The 19,964-nt window shown below is 32.4% G+C and overlaps 1 protein-coding gene across 2 annotated transcripts; it reads right to left on the reverse strand.

Moving 5' to 3' along the window:
• Nucleotides 1-238: 238 nt before the first annotated feature.
• LOC148614613 (uncharacterized) lies at nucleotides 239-18,521 on the reverse strand. 2 transcript variants are annotated; one of them, XM_088588819.1, is made up of 6 exons: nucleotides 18,503-18,521; nucleotides 15,812-15,859; nucleotides 11,026-11,190; nucleotides 9,216-9,292; nucleotides 2,983-3,112; nucleotides 239-581 (listed from the first exon to the last, which is right to left on the reverse strand). In XM_088588819.1, exons 3-6 carry the CDS (start codon nucleotides 11,186-11,188, stop codon nucleotides 403-405), a joined length of 549 nt encoding a protein of 182 aa, XP_088444945.1. In that variant the 5' UTR covers nucleotides 11,189-11,190; nucleotides 15,812-15,859; nucleotides 18,503-18,521; the 3' UTR covers nucleotides 239-402. The 2 variants fall into 2 exon arrangements, with proteins under 2 accessions (XP_088444945.1, XP_088444946.1); XM_088588820.1 differs by lacking the exons at nucleotides 15,812-15,859; nucleotides 18,503-18,521 and adding an exon at nucleotides 14,214-14,402.
• Nucleotides 18,522-19,964: the final 1,443 nt, after the last annotated feature.

The raw sequence follows: 19,964 nt of genomic DNA on the forward strand, positions 1-19,964 counted from the left end.
AGTTTAATTTATCTTCTAATAATTTTGTTTTATGAGTTTAATGGTTGCAGGAAACACTTGTCTACACAGATCTTATTCAATACAGAAAATATTTTACATGATTTTATAAACACGTTTCATAATTTATGGTACAAAACTCATATACGCAGGAATGGCACTTCTTTTTTAGTTGATTTAAATAACAGATGAATGTCTAGTTTTCTACAAAACACAAATCTGAATACAGAACGGAATACCTTTGACTAAAAATATTATATAGATTAACAAGGAATTATTTGTTTGGTTTTTATATGCACTATTAATCAATTTTTGGTAGCACAACAAATGGAAACCAAGACAATGTCTGTTATACTGGTAAAAAGACAATATTTTGATGTTTACAATAATTCGAAATGTCAATATCTAATATTTTACCCGAAAAGCTTTTGCTATTTTCAAACCATCAGCAAGAAATGAAGCCGCTCCACCAGATCGTTCTATTGCAACAATATGTATTCCGTCATCCAAAGCCTTGACAATAGATTTCACTTGGTCTATTCCTCCACCAATAAGGATCCTTACAGGAACTGATTTTTTATCTTCTGAAATGTGATTTTTTTTCTCGAAAATATTCTATTTTTAAATACCAGCCATGAATTGTTTTTCTTTATTTTCATTTATTTAGAAACGTGAACGTCCTTAGCATTTGGTTATAATGTTTTTAATGAGAGTTAACATCTTGAAAAACGTGTACACTATAAAGAAGTTTGAAATATTCAAATGAAAGGTTACTTTACATATACAGATATTGCTTAAAATATTTAAGCAACTATCTTATGGTAGGACGTTCTTCCTAAAGGTGGACCTATTAATTATACCAATTCATCATTGGGCTAAATTGAGTTGTACTTATAGATTAATCTTTCTGTTGGTGCGTTTTGGTGCGTTTTGATCATTGTCCTCGAAGTTTGAGCTAAACATATTCAACATACATGTTTATAATAAAATATATGAATCTTTAATATGTAAGTAATCTTCATCAAGTTTTTTTGTGAAATAGATATGTCAATTGATTCAGAATGTTTAAAAACTAAGTGCGAAGCAAAAGTTCGTTGAAAGACGCTTTCTTGGTAGAGATTCCTCATACTTTGTAAGAAATTATTCCAAATCATCTTCCAAATATACAGAGGAAGATGTTTACAAAATGCTGGAATTTTTAATCGACAAAATATTTGTCCAGTGTGGTGGACGTGTCTTTCAACAAACGGTCGGCATTCCAATGGGAACAAATTGTGCTCCTTTACTTGCTGACCTATTCCTTTACTCTTATGAGGCTGACTTTATAGCTGATCTGATCAGAAAGAAAGAATATCGTTTGGCTAGATCCTTCAATCTCAGTTTCCGCTATATAGATGACGTATTATCTTTAAACAATCCTAATTTCGGGGATTTGATACATCGCATCTACCCAAAAGAACTTGAGATAAAGGATACTACAGACACTGTGAAGTCAGTCTCATATCTTGACCTACACTTAGAAATCGATGGTAAAGGAAAACTATTGACCAAACTTTACGATAAACGTGATGACTTTTCATTCAAAATTGTCAAGTTTCCTTTCATCTGTGGCAACATCCCTTCGGCTCCTGCGTATGGAGTATTCATATCACAACTCATACGTTATGCCAGAGCTTGCCGAAAAAACACAGACTTTTTGTATCGCGCTAGAACTCTAACAAATAGGCTTCTGGAGCAGGGTTATGTTGCTACAAGATTGAAGTCATCACTACAGAAGTTTTATGGTCGTTATCATGAACTCGTGGATCGTTATGGTGTATCCATCAGCACCATGAGAACTGATTTATTCAACGGGTCATAGTTTTCCTTCCCTCGTTTGTCTACCCCGGACTTGATTTTTTATGAGCAACTCGGCGGGTGTTTCTAGAAACCGGTGCACCTCGTCCATGCTCCCAGTTTTTAGTGGAGTCCGAGTTGCTCATTTGCTTTTGTTACTTTGTATGTATGATTTTAGTTACTTTATGTTCTTTGATGTGTATGTCTGTTTTCCATGTCTGGTCTTTGTCCCTGGATTACATTCTTTTAATTACCGCTAAAACCTTGGTTCCCTTTATTACTCTTCCATAACACTTCTTCAAACAAAGCAAAACTGTTTTGCAAATGAACAGAGAAAAGCCATATGAATTTGACACTACTTTTCACTTTGAAGCTAATATTTTCGAGCTTTTTAAATAAAGAGCAAAAACTAATGTAAACAACATTAACATAGAAAATTACCAACAGAAAAATAACATTAAAAATGAAAACAAACAAACAAACAAAACAAAAAACAAAAAACAAAAACAAAACAAAACAAACACGCATTTAATTGTTTCGATTCAAATAAAAATTATAATGAACAATTCGTTTATCTTTGAATGAAACATGACTGAGACAATTGTGAACAGATTCGAGTTATCATAGATTTAGTTTTAAAATACTAATATATGAATATGATCGGTACAATGTTAAAGTACTTTTCCAGAGCTGTTTTCTCAATGCGCTTGCGCGATAAGGAAATGAAAGTATAGGTCGGTTGTTGATATTCATCCCATTCCATTAAAATAAAGGAAATTGTAGAGTTTTCGTAATTTGTTTCATTCCCTATATATATATATATATATATATATATATATATATATATATATATATTTTTCATTATCTCAATGGACATGTAATTCAAGTCTTCAACGCACATGATCTTTAGGTTGTTGTTGTAGTCGTGATAATTGATTGAATCGTTTGTTTTTCTTCAGTTCAGTCCTGTAACGTTCGACGTCTAATTTAAGTTTTCTCTGCTACATTTTATCAAAGCAATTCCAAAGAGTTATATATTATTGACAATTATAAATAACTTTATTTTATTTGATTTTGTTAAAACTGAAAATGCTCACACAGTATAGCTAATGATACACTGTAGGATATTATTTTTTTATAGTGACTTACGTATTGCCTCTTTTTCAAGCGATGGCAATTTTTCCCCCTTTTCATCATCAAATATAATTTTGTATACTTTGTTTCGTGTTTTGCTTTCTGTCGAACTGTTTATGCTTTCCTGCCTTTTGTCAATCATTCCCTAAAACAATATATCAAAGCATGCACATAACATTATGTATCCCGGATTGCGTTAAGAAAAATCAATGGAACCTAGATGCTAGCAGAAATCAAAAGAATGTAATCAAGGGACCGGACAAAGAAAACAGACACATAAGACAAAGAACATAAAATTACCAGAGTAGGTGCACTGGTATGGTAAGCGTCATCTGCTTTTCTAGAAACACCCGCCGAGCTTCTAATAAAAAGTCAAGTCCAAGGTTGCAGAAAGAGTAAAGAAAAACTTTGACAAAATGAACAAATCGGTGTTCATAGTGCAGATGGATACACCGTAACGTTCATTATGATTCAGCATAATTCATTTAAATGTCGACCGTTTGTTGAAAAACGTGTCTACCACACTGCACAAATATGATATTGATACAAACTTCCAGCATTTTGAAAATATTTTTTTTGGAAAATTTGGAAGATGAAATGTTTTTTTAACAAAAAATTGAGGAATCTCTACAAAGAACTACGTTTTTGTATCTAGGTGTACAGTCTAGAATAACTACGATGTATAATGTTTTTTGGTCGGGATTTTTAATTGAGTATGGGGAAAAGAAATATAAAAATTTGAAAAATCATAGGTTTTAATGCTATTGTATTCTGATAATAATCTTGAACTGAGGGGTTCCAGAAGATCTTTCGAATTTTTCAGGGTCCACATTGAATTAATAACGCTACGGGAGTAACAAGTGTCCTGATAAGAATTCGGGTGCTCTGTACCTGTGCTATATATATAGAGAGAGAGCTTTATTTATCATATGATTTGTGTTTTATTTTTAAATATGATTTTTTTTTCAGGAATATCGCAGATTAATTATTGCAAGTCAAATTTAGAAAAAGAATAAATGGAAAATCTTATATAAATATCAAGGGAGCGCATAAGGAAATAAGGATTCAGTTCAATCAGATATATTATTCTTGTTAAGACTAAAATAAAATTAATTAGTAAAATTACATCCCCTCCCGCGCCTAAAAATGATTTTTTTTAAATGGGACGAGAATTTCAAAATCAGATTTTTTTTCCACGTGTGTTTCTTGTATTTAGGCAATAAAACATACGTCTATACATCAAATAGCTAAAATTAGGATAGCAAATATCTGGTAAGGAGTAAAAAATAAAAAATAAAATCCTCCAAACCACCCCATATTTTTGGTGAGAATTAAATGAGATTTAGTCGGCTTAACACCACATAGCTTTGTCTGTAGCCAGGAGTTGGACGAGAAGCTGTTTCTCTTTTTTCTAAATTTAAACAGAGCACGAAAAAGTCTGGGAGTCGTGCAGACCGGAAACCTTCCCCCGCGATAGCACAATAAAGTCAGGAACTAGTGCAGTGAAGCAGCCCACGTCACAATGAATTTTGCATGGCCAATCTAGAGTGATCACCTTGTGTACATGTACATCGTACTTGTAGTACCCCATAAGATAAATTGGGCAAGAAGCAATATATGACTAAATTCATAATTGTATATTTTATCTAATTAAAATGCTTGCACATTTATATGAAAATATGGGGTGATAGGAGACAACCTTAGTGTATTCCTGTATTTACATTGAAGGATGGTAAGAGTGTGGATGACTTGACATTTGGTGTTTTTGTAGAGTCCTTGGACAATCTTTACTATTGAACAGGGATTGTATAGTGTCTTACATTTTTACTACCTTCCAAAGTGCAATTCTGTCAACTATATCGAAGACCTTCTTAAAGTTGACGAAGTATAGGGGTAATTATAATTCTAAGGACTGCTCCATGATGATCCGTAATGTGGCAATTGGTCAATACATGATCGGCCGCATCGGAATCTGGAGAGTAACTAAATTCCTCCGCAGTTTTTGGCAGTTGCTCAGGTCGCCCTTCTTTGGAAGCTTAACGATATAACCTAAACTCCACTTATTAGGGATTTCAACTGTTTACCAGATGTTTTCAAACAGCTCATGCAAGGTGATGTAGGGCCCCGTGGAGGTCAAAGTGTCAAATGAGTAGGCCCAAGGCAGCGCTAAGCTTATTGTAAAAGGCGACTGAACAGTGCTCAAAACCCTGGCAGGGGGCTAAGGCACTCTGCCCACTAAGCAACTGGGTTGTGTGCATCAGGTGGTGGAATGGGGTAACCCTGGCATTCTACACGCTAGGGTTGACAGAGTATAATACAGATAGGCTGACTGCAAACCATAGTGGTGCAACGTGTTGGGAAAGGTGCAACGTTCCTCGCACTTTAAAGTACCCTTCTGTGGTATTCTACCGGAGAAGGAACCTTTGGTTAAATTTAAATTGCCCGACCCTACACACCTCTCCCAATTACCCACTTAAAATGTGTCGACCACATTATCCTTGTGTCCCATCCCATTTTTCATTTCATCACCATTTCATGTTCAAAATGTTGTAAGTATTTTCAAGGTTGATCTTCAAGACCTCAGGTGACAATTTGGTACGGCCCTGGGTCTTTTCCGGTCCTGATTCTCCATAAGGCTTTTATGATTTCATCCCTCGGGATTGGGTAAGTAATCTAGGTTTTTTATCACATTGCCATCTTTGTCTTTCCCTGGTTTGGATGTGTTTATCTTTCTACCTGCCAGTTTGCATGTGATATACACAGTTTTGGTGTCCCATTACATTCTTTGTTTTTGAAGCGAGCTCGTTGATGTAGGTTCTTTTTTCCTGTCTGGTCTATCTCCTTACATCTTCCCTACTGCTTATATATTACCTTGTCAACCATTCTTTCTGCTATTTTCTCTTGACCTGGTCAAGTAGTATCTTAACAGACCTACGCTTCTCAGTTGTCTCGATTGTATCGTCAGATAACCATGACTTGTATTCCTTCTTTGAGAATCCAAGTTCTTCTTGGCATGTGGTGTTATATGTGGACTTTACTCTCTCACATTGTTTGTCTACTGCACCTCTTCCTTATGCTATACTTTCTGCTTCTAATCTGATCTTGTCTAGTTGCACTGGCTATCTTGATCTTATAGCGACCACATGTTGATGATCGGATGCTATATCAGCACCTCGATAAGCTCTAATGTCTGTCATGCTTTTCCTCCATCTCCTAGCGACTGTTATATGGTCTATTTGGTTTCTATTTTTCATTTCTGGAGATACCCAGTTAGTTAGTTTTGTGTACAATCTCTGAGGAAACGGGAATAATGTACATCCATGACCAGATAGTTGTGGGAGTAAAGAGGTATCGATTTTATTTGATGTTACAAATTTCTTCCTCGCCCGTGATGAGTTCTCTTTTTAAACTTTGGTATTCATGTCACCCATTACAATCAAGATGCCTCGTGATGTTGCTCAATCTAGGGTAGCTTGGAAATGGTTGTAAAACTCCTCTGTCTTATTCCTCTGCTACGTTGGTAGGAGCTTAGTATTGAGTGACTGTTACTCTTTTTATCTTTGAAATAAATCTTGCCACGGTAATTCTTTTTCTCACAAGATTCCATACGATTAGTGATGATTTGGCTTTCTTGATGAGTAAGATTCCTACTCCATGTTGATGGTTACCATTCTCGTTTGGTGGTCCAGTGTACGTAGAGTTTGCCCTGAAGATAGTATGACCGCTCCAGATGATTTCCATCTAAATTCGTCCCAAATTATCAAAGTTGTAGTTCTCCACATGCATTTCTATTGCAGCTTGGGCATCTTTTCCTAATGGGCAGAGCAGGCTGTATATTTTGGATATCTTGATGAATTGAAACTGTTATAATTATGCATTAAGGCACGTTGGACTGCTGTTAAGTGTCGTACGGTTTTACCCTATTCCATTTGGATTTAATTGCACTTTCTCTAAGAAATTTACTGAGGACTTAAATAACGTACAAGTAAATTTGAGTAATTCAGGTTCTTATTAGCAATGTTAAATAACATTTGAAACTGATCAAAAGACCCACAATAAAGTCATCATCTCTGAACTAATTATGTTGTGCTTGTTTAAGAACTTTAATAAATTCTTACGCTTTGTATATGACAGCGCTACGGACTGTCCACATTGCTCATCATATAAAGAACTAATTCTATTTGAACTAATTTTAGTATTATAAATAAGTTCAGTTCTCATTTTTCAACAGAATAGCATATTCTTCTCTTTTCATTTCAGGATAACGTTTTCAGCAACCTTAATTAGTTGAATCACTTAACATTCTTGTATTTTTGCTTGTCATGTGTAAAGTACATAGGCAATTTAGGAACTGTAAAAGTTTCGAGCTTTCTTGTACGTAAGTTTCTTGGTGTTTAACTATAGGTAGCAAAAATTAGTCAAGAAGTCTAGACAATTTCCACAATGGGAAATAATCGGGCGGCCTGGTATTCTAATCTTTTCTCTAAATCAAATTAGTTGCAATGTTTAGTGGTAGTTCGTGTATTTATCTTTCTAATAGTTTGTTTAACATACTACATTAATGTAACACAAAAGTCTCTGGATATTGATATCCATTTAGTTGCTTATTATAACATCATGAATTTTGCAACTATAAACTGTAAAATGTTAATATTAAAGACATTTGTTACATACATCTATGTAATTAAACATGTTGAATGGCAGTGTATGATACATTCAATATATATATATATGTACATGAAATTCCCCTCCTTTTCATTACTTTTTTTTCCTACCTAAACTTTTTTTATGAAAAACAGAATACAACATTATTTCTTTTTTTACCATTGTGGAACTTCATTTTTTTTCTTGCCAGAGAAAAAAAACATTTTTTTTTTAGTTTTCTTCAAAGTGAAATTAATATTTTTTTTCAAAAACATCCCCACCCCCCCCCCCCACCTTCAATGTAAAATTGGACGGTGTCCTATATCTTTAATTTTAAAATTTTGTTTAAAATGTCATAATAAACAGATTAAACATGTGCCTTTCTTATAACTATTGGTCTAAGGAGATACAAATTATATAGAATGTATTGTGGTTTTAAAAAGTAAGGAAGATAACTCTGTAAATGACACTGAAATACAATAGAAAAGATGTGTATTATAACTTCAGAATAGACAGATTTTGTTCATAATATATTGTTCTTTTCCACAATAGGTTGTTAAAGCGAGATCGTTGACGTTTTAGGTTATGATTCTTTTTTAATCGGCGGATTGATATTCGGATTTGGAGACTTTTGCAGGAAAAGTACATAATTTATTTCACAATTGAATTATTGATTAGAAAGGGAACATTCGATACATCAGTGCTATCAAATGTTAGATACAAATCAGACATAGCCTTTATGATATAGAGGTACCGCTATAACCTTGGTTCCCTTGATTACTCTTGTATTGTCTTTCATGTAGATGTTTACCCGTTCGAAACATTAGATACATGTAAAGACAAGTACTTATAACAGTAACGAAGATTTTTTATACAAATTGTATCGGCAAGCTGTGGGAAAAAAAGTAATCAATTTATAGTATGATGTTTTTTTTGGTTTTCGTAGACAAGCATTCATGAAATGGACAAGACTCCATTTCTTCATACAATAGACTTTTGGCTCTATAGATGTTGTAAGATTTCTTATTGTTTATTTACGATAGATATATTTTGATTTTTATATTGTGATATTTATACTGTTGGGTTTATCTTCCAAAATTTATTATTTGAGTTCTTAGTTGAAATGTTTGATGCATCAACAAAACAGATATCACACTTTATATATACTTCCTTACACTGATAATTTCACGACGTCACATGTTAAATTGATAAAAGGGAAACATCAAGAATATACACAAAACGAATCGAAAACGTCTTAAGCGATTCTTACTATCGCGACGAAAATTGGTTAATGCAGTTTTTTTTCTTCACTTACTACAAATGGACTACACTTAAAGCAATATTATTTAAGAGAATCTAAGAATTTCACAATCGCCTGTTGGAATCTCGAATTTTATAACTTTTGAGATAAATTTGTCGTCTTTTAGCATTCATTGAAAAAAACAGATCCATAAAGTGTTCTCGTGTAGAAGCCTATTATTAGGTATTTCTTTATCTTAAAGATTAAGCTATAGTCCTGTCCTTTTTTCTTCTTAAATAACTACAATGTATTTATAGCATGAATTATACACATATTTGAATACACACTGAATTAAACTACGTACTTCTTGTTCGAATTTAAAAAACTCGAAAACAGACGTTATCCATGGCAAAGACTTTCTGTCAACAAGAAGCCAGGCATCTGAAAACAACTAATTAATATCATTCTCATATAAGAGTCTTTACATCATACCAAACTTGCAGTATAGAAATCATGATCAATATGGAACCCCATTTGTTCTCTTCAAAAGCAATTTAAAAACAACTTTGTAACTTTAATTTACGAATCAATTTTTCGACGATACTTGATATCGAACTTATTTGCATTTTCATATATTTACAACGTCTCAGAATGTGACGACTCTATTCGCTACACTGCTCCATCGGATCAAATGGATGCAGGGAAGATAATGTAAACTTATAGAAGGGTCTGAAAAATTCCCAACGATGATAGAACTGTCAAATTCAGCTAGGCTATATGGCTGGCCAAGTGGTCTAGGGCGCTGGACTTTGTGCAGGCGGTGTTGCCATATATGTCACAGCGCTACAAGTTCGAGTCCCGTGGAGTGAACGACCAAAACTTTGCTTCGCAAATTTGACAGTTCTAACATCGTTGGGAATTTTCAGACCCCTCAATGCTTACATAACGAGAACTATTCAAAATGAAAAATATTGAAAGTACCCAAATCCAGCTTCGATAATTTCTACCATGTGCAACGCAACTAATGTTGCCATGGAGTTGTACTGATTATAAATTTGTGACACTTTAAATTATAAATAATAGGTGATCTTGTTTAAGTAAGTCGAGTCTGATTAATGGGTTAGTGAATACCCCGAGAAATAATTGACCACCAGCAATAGCATCGATCCATGAGTTTCAAAATACAAACATACCAATTTTGCGAATATAGCAAACTCGATACGGCGTACATATGTCGCAAGAACTATGAGTTTGGAATAACACATTATATTTTTGTAATTCATTTTTCTTATCTAAAATTTAATTATAAAAACTAATTATAACAAATTCGCTGATTCCGGTATGCTGTACAAGTGTCTCGAGAAATAACCACTCATCATCAGCAGCATTAGAATCAAATACAAAGAAGGACGATCAAAATCCCAAAATAAACGCATGCAAGAAGTACTTAAAATCAAAACTATCGAAATAGAATAAAACCTATCACCAAGAGGTTCAATCATGTCATATTTTTACAAACTGTATTGATATATAATTGAAGGATAGTAGATTTATCATATTTTCTACTGTTTAAGTACTTAGAATATTGTTTCTTGGTATTTTTTATTTTCACAAAAAATAGATATTTTGCTTTTAACATTGAACTCAATGCTATGTTAATGACGAATCTCAATGCATTTGAATGGGAGATGAGGACCCATTCTCATGAAATCACGGAGTCACGTGACGAGACTTACATACCCTATATTTGTATTAAGATTTCTCTCGTACAAAGAAAAAACTTAAGATTAGTGCTTGGTGGATACGTGTTTTTCGAGCGAGATTTATTTTCTTTAAAATCATATATAAATGTATGGTACAAAGATAAAACAATTGAATGTTATCAACATTTTTTACTAAAATTTTATAAATTATTTAGTAATGGTAAAAAAAGAAAGGTTGAAAATGAAACGTTTTTGATTAAAATTATCCAAACATGTAATTCCCAAGGTTTTGTGGTTTTCTTTTTTTCTCGCATGCAAAGGGTGTTAATTTGAATGAAACACTACTCCTAGTTTCCTGCGGAGAAAATTTTATAGATTCCGTTTGTATTTGTCTTGTTGTAATTATGCAGTTAATGCTATTTATTTCAATAATACAGGATCTTTGATCACAGCTTTAAACAATGAACTCACCTGTTTTCTCCACAGCATTTATAAGATGTTTTTTCAACTCTGTTATATTTCTCATGTAGAACATTTTTGGGACTCCAGTTAGTGTTATAAAAACAAGGGGCACGGGTTTATAGTCTTTACATAACCCGTCCATCAATGGTTTGTGCTGTACATTTTCCTTCATCTCTAAGAAAAAAATGCATATAAAGAGTTGTCATAGTGTAGAAGCAATTCTGGCGAAAATCAAAAGAATGTAATCCAGGGACAAAGACCAGACATGGAAACAGACATACATAACAAAGAACATAAAGTAATTAAAATATTACATACAAAGTTACAAAAGTAAATGAGCAACTCGGACTCCACTAAAACAGGGAGTATTGACCGGGTGCACCGGTAGGGTTAGCGTCCTCTTCTAATCTATATGCACATAAAAGCCAAGCCCTGGATAGATGAAAGAGGAATGGAAAACTATGACACGATGAAAAAATCAGTGCTCATGGTGCAGATGGTTCCACCGTAACGATCCACGAGTTCATGATGACGACAATGAAACGATCTCTAAGTATACTAACAGATAAGAGGCTGACCTCACTGTGGCTTTAGTATCCCTTATCTCAAGTTCTTTGGAGGAGGATGCGATGTATCAAATCCCAGATAATAGGATTATTTAACGATAATACGTCATCTATATAGAGATTAAAAAATTTATCAAAATGATGTCCTTTCTTTCGGATCAGATCAGCTGTAAAGTCAGCCTCATAAAAACCTCATATGTCAGCAAGCAGAGGAGCTCGATTTGTTTCGTTGGAATTCCGTCCGTTTGTTGAAAAAACGCATCTACAACACTTGACAAATGTTGTCGATAAAAATTCCAGAATTTGGAAACATCTTCTGTGTATTTGGAATTATTTGAAAGTATGAGGAATCTCTACAAATAACTATATAGTTGTATCTAGGTGTACCATCTTTCTTTGGAGAAACAACGAAAATTAACACATGAAGAAGAAAGAGCACAACCCTGCGCCCCTTCCAAACACACCTACAACAACGAAATGGACGAACCAAATAAAAGGCTAATTATCTGTCTGTATATCAGCGATTGTACTTCGGTGTTTCTGTGCAAATATGATTTTAATCCGCAATATATAGGTTTATTGCAATTTAAAAAAGATACGATGTTAACAGTAAAAGTCGTTCAGCACAATTTAAGTGGTGCTTTAATGTAAAACATTTGGTTAAGGAAAGCAAACATGATGCTGCATTTTATAACAAATATACAATATAGTCGATATCTACTCAATTAAGTGTTAGTTTATTAAAATATAGTACTTTAACCGCTTTTCTAAAAAACAATGGCAAATGTCAAAACTTGCACAATGGGACAATTCAAATATGGAAAAATTCAAATACATGACCAGAACGTAAAAATATGAAACAAAAAATGATCTGCAAATAAACAAAACCGGGATGATGTCAAGTGCTCTGGATAGGTATGAATGTCCTACTCCGTCTACAGCACACGTCGTTCCAAGTGAACGTAATACGATGATAATCAAGCAAAGCAACAATATTATAGTTCCCCAGCACGAGTCACCAAAAGAAGTTCCCCCCAAAAAAATCATCATATTTTGACGTTGACGGTATTCAACCCAACAAAGAACAAAGTATAATAATGAATGTCAAGTAAATTATGCGGAACAGCGTATTAATATTTCCGGTTTTGTGTTTTTTTTTTTTCCATATCTGAAAACTCCTAAATATAGTCGTGTGTGACCTTATCTTACTGAAAGATCATTTCATGTTCATTTTATCACCCCTTTCATGTTCATCATCTGAATATAGCTGAAATATTGCTGCTCGTTAAACCCCAACAGTCAATTAATCTTATTGAAAGGTCAAGCGGAGTTATTATGTTTTAAAAGGCTTTTGTGATGTCATAAGCAATTTGTAAATTAACAAAGGAAACTTTGAAATGACAGACTTTTTTAAAATCTGTTTTATCCGGTATTTACCACAACAAATTATTCTGATTGCATCTGATTAAAATAACTTTCTTTTTAACAACTTAGACACTAATATGGAGCACTACAAGATGTGTAAACAAATTACAGCAGTTAACATAAGATGTAAAAGGCTCTAAACTAAATGAAGTGAAACCATTTATAAAATCGAAAAGATGAACAGACGGGAAAACCCATACAAAAAAGCTATAAAAGGCTCCAAAATAAATGAAGTGAAACTATTCATAAAATACGAAACTTAATCTGAGGGGTCTGATTTATACATTAATTGTTCGTTTCAATGTCCGTTTTAAAACTCACATGTTAGTCTTCGTACGCTTCAGATGTTAAGTAGTGTAATATTTAAGCCCAGAGTAAATATTTTGTGGAATATATTTTGGCATTTTCAGACAGACGCCAAAAAAAAAAAAACAAACAGACAAAAAGCAAGAAACAAAAACAAAAACAAACAAACATAATTGTTCAACTTGGATCCACACCTCCCATTCCTCGCCATGATTCTTTTTTGTTGTTGTTGTTGATATTATGGATATACAGGAATCTTCCTCTAAATACATAATCAGCTGATCATGTTATATGCCCTTAATAAGGAGGGAAAAGTTATGATAAATTGAACAAATTTGTACTTTGATGGAGATAAATACAAATCTTATTGAATTCGCATTCACAGCAATATATTTTTAAAATGATGTTTTAAATGTCATAGTATTGCAAAATCTCGATCTTTTTAAACCAGGGGCAAGAAAGTGACATAATCTAACTGAGCATAAAATACAAGAATAGATCAAAAGATATACCAATATATGGGAAAGATATAAAGTAGCATAGCACATAACATGAAACATAAATTTGGCAATGAGTTAAGCAACCACAAATGTAAATGGAAGCATGGAACATACGCACAAACGCATATAACATTATATGATTTTAAACTATTAACGTCGTCCTGTCATACTGAAGGTAAAACAGCGTTTAACAACACACAACAAGTTAACATTTGCCTGATCAGAAATATCTAAAGTAAAATTATGTACTGTTTGTTACGCTTTCTTATTGTTTTCCGAAGGCTCGAAAGGACGGAATCAAGATCAATTTGTAATCATTCCTCATTTTGAAACGAATTTACAAAGCATGTTTTCGCAAAATGGAAAAGAAAATTTCACTTATCTATAAACGAGCACTTACTTCAATTGAAAAACGTCTCACATGCCTTTCCTCAAAACGTTTACCCAATAATGTAACATTCAACTGAAAACGATTAGCTTCCATACATCTAATTGATCTTCAATAGAGTTTTAGACTTGTTTAAAATCGCACCAATGATATTTCTAAGATTCTTATTGATTGCACAAAAGAACCATTATGTAATCTTCCGTGTATTCTCTTATAAAGATATCTGCAAAAATTCATTGCACGGTATGCAAACATGAAGCTGCTTGTAAGATGGTGTCGTTATTTATACAGAATCTCTCGGAATAAAGCACTAGAAAGAAGTATAATTAAAGGCACAGCAGAAACATTGTTTAAAACCAATCAAATACAATTTTTAGTGACAGAAACTAATGGAAAACGACTATTCTTAAAATATATAAATCGATCTGTTCATTCTTGTATCCAATTAAAATATTTATCAGTGATGGATTAATTGTTGATGTTTTGTGTTTTATGGTGGTCCCGATAGAAACATTATAGTCTAGCCTTGACTACTGTACGTGTCTTTCTTTTGAATTCATTATTCTGAAAAACTATTCTGGTACTACTGATACTCGAAATTTTAAGTGATACCAAATATGCATCCCCTATTTTAAGTGCCTTGTTTCGATATTTCTATTTACAATATCTGATTGACAGTTTTCATGATCTTTCTTTGGTCTGTTGTGGTTTTGTCATATCGAAGACATCTTATAACTTATAGTGCCCATGTAATATCACATTTTACTCATTCATTCGTAAAAGAATAAATAATACGTCCATCTTGTTCGAATCGCTTGACCAAAAAATACAAAAATAGGAAGCAAAATCCATCACAGAGAGGTTCAACCAAGGGCAATACTGGGAATGGAACCTCAGTGTTTAGGTATTTTTTTTAAATTTGTAATACAGCAAAATTTGATAAATTTGATATATTAAACTTTATATTAATCGGGGTGACAGATCTAACTAGGTTGGTGAGTACCCTCAAGTACCTTTTGTCCACCAGCAGTAGCATAGCACCAGTGGTTATTAAATACAAAACTACCAATCATATGATATCAAATTTTCGATATGCTGTACATGTGCTTCAAGGAGTTACATCTCATATGTTTTAGCACACTAAATCTCACGCTGCCTTTCAGGTTCATTATTTCCGGTATATTTGAACACAAACGGGCAGCATAAAATTGCAACCAGTCAAACTTGGTTAATTCAGTAGTCAGAACAAGACTGAAGATAAGAACAACAAAAAAAGTGAAATATAATTTGAAGTAGATACAATACAACTTATGTAAATCTAAGTCACGAGTTTTAAAAAATGCCTGGAGCTTTGTGTGGAAGGTGCGCCAAGTTCAAGATAAACTAATTATATACAAGTAAATAATAGAAAATTTATTTGTAGGCAATATGAAAATCAATCATCTGTGATCTCTTCGTCGAAAACATAATATTTTTTCAATAAGATATGAATAACAGTATTAAAATGTTTTTAAGCAGTGTATGAGACTTATTTTCTTACGACCTTGGTCCAAAAGCCTTTTAAACACCGTTAGCTTCTTAAAAAGTCAGACATACTAGTTGTGACATACCTTAAATGAGAAATATAAACGGCATATGCACGGGAAGCTTGTGTTGGACTAAAAAGAAAAAGAAAGAGATATTTATATAAAGAGATAATTTTAAAGTCAAAATCGTCGTCTTTATAAAATATTTTTGCACTGAAATGACTACCGTCGTCCAATTTGAGGTGAACGTCTTCAATTGACGCAGAAAAAGCAGTGTTAGTAGTTATTACATTTTCAGTTTTAGCAGATAAATAAACGGAAACCAAAGTAAGATTATTAAGGGAGAGAACATATTCAAAATTCCGATATGTGAAATTAAAGGATCTAACCTCTTATAACCGTTCTATAATTCATACGTAAGTTTTCAACAAGTTTAGGATTTAAGAGGCTGTCCATGTTAACATCAATTAGATCCTTTAATTTGAATGGCACGAGGTAAATTTTATCCCACTGAATGTTTTGTTCCAATGTAATGTATATACCATATATATGTCAAAAAGCATTAAGTTTGAATTGACAACAGATGGCTCAGAAAATGATTTTTTAAGTTAACTAACATACCAAAAATATTTCGCTCAAATCAAAGAGTTATCTCCCATGCTTTCAATATAATTCATTTCTCTTTTATCTTTGCAGCTTATCCAAAACCAACATTCACTTTGAGAAAGGATGCATTTTTGATATGAAATGATGGGTGGAAATATTTTGATAGCAATACTAGTCATGTGCCACCCACTGCCTGATTTTTGCCAGGACACTCTCCCTAAACCTTAAACCTAAATCTGTAAGATGCAGTGTTTTCTAGTTCCTTGTGGCATTCCTTATTTGTACACAATGTTTTTTTATGGTCAGAATTTACGAAAATATATTTTAATGTACAATGGAAAATGAACTTATAAATGCATTGTTTGCCAATACTCACGCTGAATAAGCTTTGGTATAGAAGTGAATATTTGAAATGTCAATGCAAATTAATATGTATTTTCTTCCATGTGAGTGATGGATCTAATTGTTGTTTTCTTTTCTCTTTTCTTTATCCAGTCACTGTGACGCTGCATATTTGATTTGAATTAAACATATCAAATAGAAATATCAAGGAAACTGTTAATCAGATATTGATAAAACTAAAGGTGAATAAACAAAACAATATGGAAAAATTGGAATTTTAGCAAAGACTTCAACGAATACGCAAAAATCTGTTATATTACAGATTTATTGATATAATATTTTCTAGAATTGTATTGTACTAGACAACAATACACTGTTAAGCAATTTGGTACTATAAATAATAGATACCAGAATGGCAAATTTCCTTAGAAAGGAGGATATATCAACGGACAGAACAACCGGAAATATGACTGAATAAGACCAAAAAAACGTTCCATAGAACAAAGTAATGAAACCATTTCTAAGCAACGAGCAAAGAATCTCAAGTTTAGGTTTAACATAGAGTATACGTAATATTACTTTTATTGATATATCATAAAAGAAAAAGTATATATAATAATTATAAATCTATGGGCTAAGAGAACCCACCGTGTTGTCCCCAACCACTCATTAATGATATGATGATTTAAAAGGAATAGAAACCCAAAAACAGTATTACTCTAATTTAATAGTATCTATGTACACGTACATAAAGATGTGTTTCTTTAATTCCAAAGCCTCACTAATTAGCATCAATTAACTAATAAACATTAACACAGGAGGATGACATTTTTGTCCAGCATGCATCATAATTATTACGTATATGTGCACTAATCTTATCAAGTAAAGCTTTATCATATCATATAACACAAGAAACAAAATATGTATGAAGTAGAAAATATAATTCAAAACAATTGTATAATGAAAAATATCAAAATTTGAAATTATATTAGAAAAAATGAATATTAGGTGTAGCAAAAATAAAAACAGAGAAACAAAACCAAAAATGAGAAAAAAAGAAAATTAATAATAAAAAAAGTTCAATTTGGTTTTTGTTTGCATTGCATGAAATTTCAAATTGATGAATATTAACTTTTTTAATTTGCAAAAAAAGTCTTTCAAAACCTTTTTTTTTCAAATAACCCTAGTCCGAATTTCCTCTGACCCTGCAACCCTCCTCTTTTTTATATGGATATTGATATGTCGGGTTGGGGTCAGAACGATGTGCCATACAAAAAGTTGGAGATTTAGCGGTACCGCGGAGTACCGCCCTTCAACTGCCTGTAACGACTTTCAAGTTAAAAGTGTGCATGTCACACTACCTAGTTCGATTCCGGAATCATTTTCCTGTATGCTGATGCCAAATTTGCTACAAAAATTACATTTATTATTGAAATTTCGATAATTTTCCACGAGAGACCCTGTTTTGTTGACATTTTGAACCGTAATAAGAGTAGGCGGAGCTTGTTACCTTAGGAAGAATTATGTAGATACATTACTATCCCACTATTAACTCTTAAAGAGTATAATGTAAGGGCTGATATAGGTTTGATTTTTTATTAATATGTCCTAAAAAATATAATAATTATAAATATGTGGGCTGAAAGACCCCAATCGTGCTATCCCCAACCACTCATTAATTCATTGATTTAATGTATCTTTATACCCCATTTGTCATCAAAGAATATAATGACGAAAGAAAGACCTCTTTGTGATTTGCTATGAAAATCGTAGGACAAGTTAAGATATATATATATATTTCAAATTATTGTTAAAAAGTAAACTTACTTTGAATGTTTTAACGTCTCAAAGGCATTTAAAACATTGCACCTCGACTAAAACATTTTATTCTAAAGCAGAGCAGACCTACAGATTAAATCTTTTTTTAACTTTACAATCTTTGATTACCGTTATAACCTTGGTTTCCTTGATTACTCTTTAAAATCTTGATTTACATTATTCAAAATATTTCTTTAGACCTTTTGAAAACTGTTTTCATTTAACGGAATAAAGAAAAACTTTAGCATACAATAAATTTTGTCTTGTTCTTCTAAACATAATTGAGTTTAAGTTTTTGGCAAGAATCGGGCAAAATAAAAAAAGATCAGAAATATGCATGTCAAAACTCAACCGATCTGACAATATAATTTCATTCGAGGATGCTTGTTCTATTTGAAATACCATTTTCTATCTTTGCATCATTGGAATTACCTAGAAATGTTTTAATAGAATGGAAAAAAATGAGATTTTCGATCGAGTTATCTGCCCTTGAAGTGTTCATTTTCTGTATATAATAATAAAAGTATAACTCAATTGTCCAAATGCAATGCAATATGGAAATCTTGTAACTTTTTCTGGATTCTAATGATGCAAAAAGTCAAGTTAAACTAACAGAAGGTTTTTTTTCTCACACTATGTTTCCTTAACTGCCTGTCTATTACAGAGATTTCTTCTAGATATTTATATAGCGCACGCTACTATTTTGACCTGTCGCACATTTTGAACAGGAAGCACTTTTTTTACTTCATTAACAATCCACGATGAATCATCAAAAATGTAAACATCCTATTCTTAAGTAATATACACAAAGTTGAAAGAAAAAATCCATCTTTTACTAGTTTTGTAAATGTATTGTGTAAACATAGTTTTTGTTGTGTTTAGAAATATAGTGTAGGATAGTTATCAAACCTTATCTTTCGCAAAGGTAAAGTTGAAATATTGACTTGATAGACAAACAGCGGGCACAGAATAAAATGTATTATCAGCAAAATAACAAAGATGAAATAACGATTTACATTCAGAACTTATTTTATACTCATTGATTGGATTTATTTTAAATATCAGATGTAATAATCAATCGTGCATTGTAAAAAAACAGTCAATCATAACGTATCATAAAGCATTTTTACATGTAAGTTATATATGAACTTACTTAAGGCGTTTGAAATTGCGGTGATATATGTATTTATATTGTTCCATATACAACATAATGGAGTATTGCGACATTGCAAAACTCGAGGCAGACCAAAATCACAACAATGTGAAATTTTGATTGATTGATTGATTGATTGATTGATTGATTGATTGATGTATTTATTTATTTATTTATTTACTTTGACATAGTAAAGTAGAAAATTTAACAAAGTAAAATCCCTTGATTATAATGCAACAGTCTGTTATCTGTAATCAGGACAGTATATTTGTTGTAACAATTTCAGTTTTTGTGGTATTAAAATAAAGTTTCCTTTAT

The sequence above is a fragment of the Perna viridis genome, chromosome 6 (assembly GCF_037379345.1).
Source record: "Perna viridis isolate PV_CMFRI_1.1 ecotype Kerala chromosome 6, ASM3737934v1, whole genome shotgun sequence".
In the NCBI taxonomy this organism is placed as follows: Eukaryota; Metazoa; Mollusca; class Bivalvia; order Mytilida; family Mytilidae; genus Perna; species Perna viridis.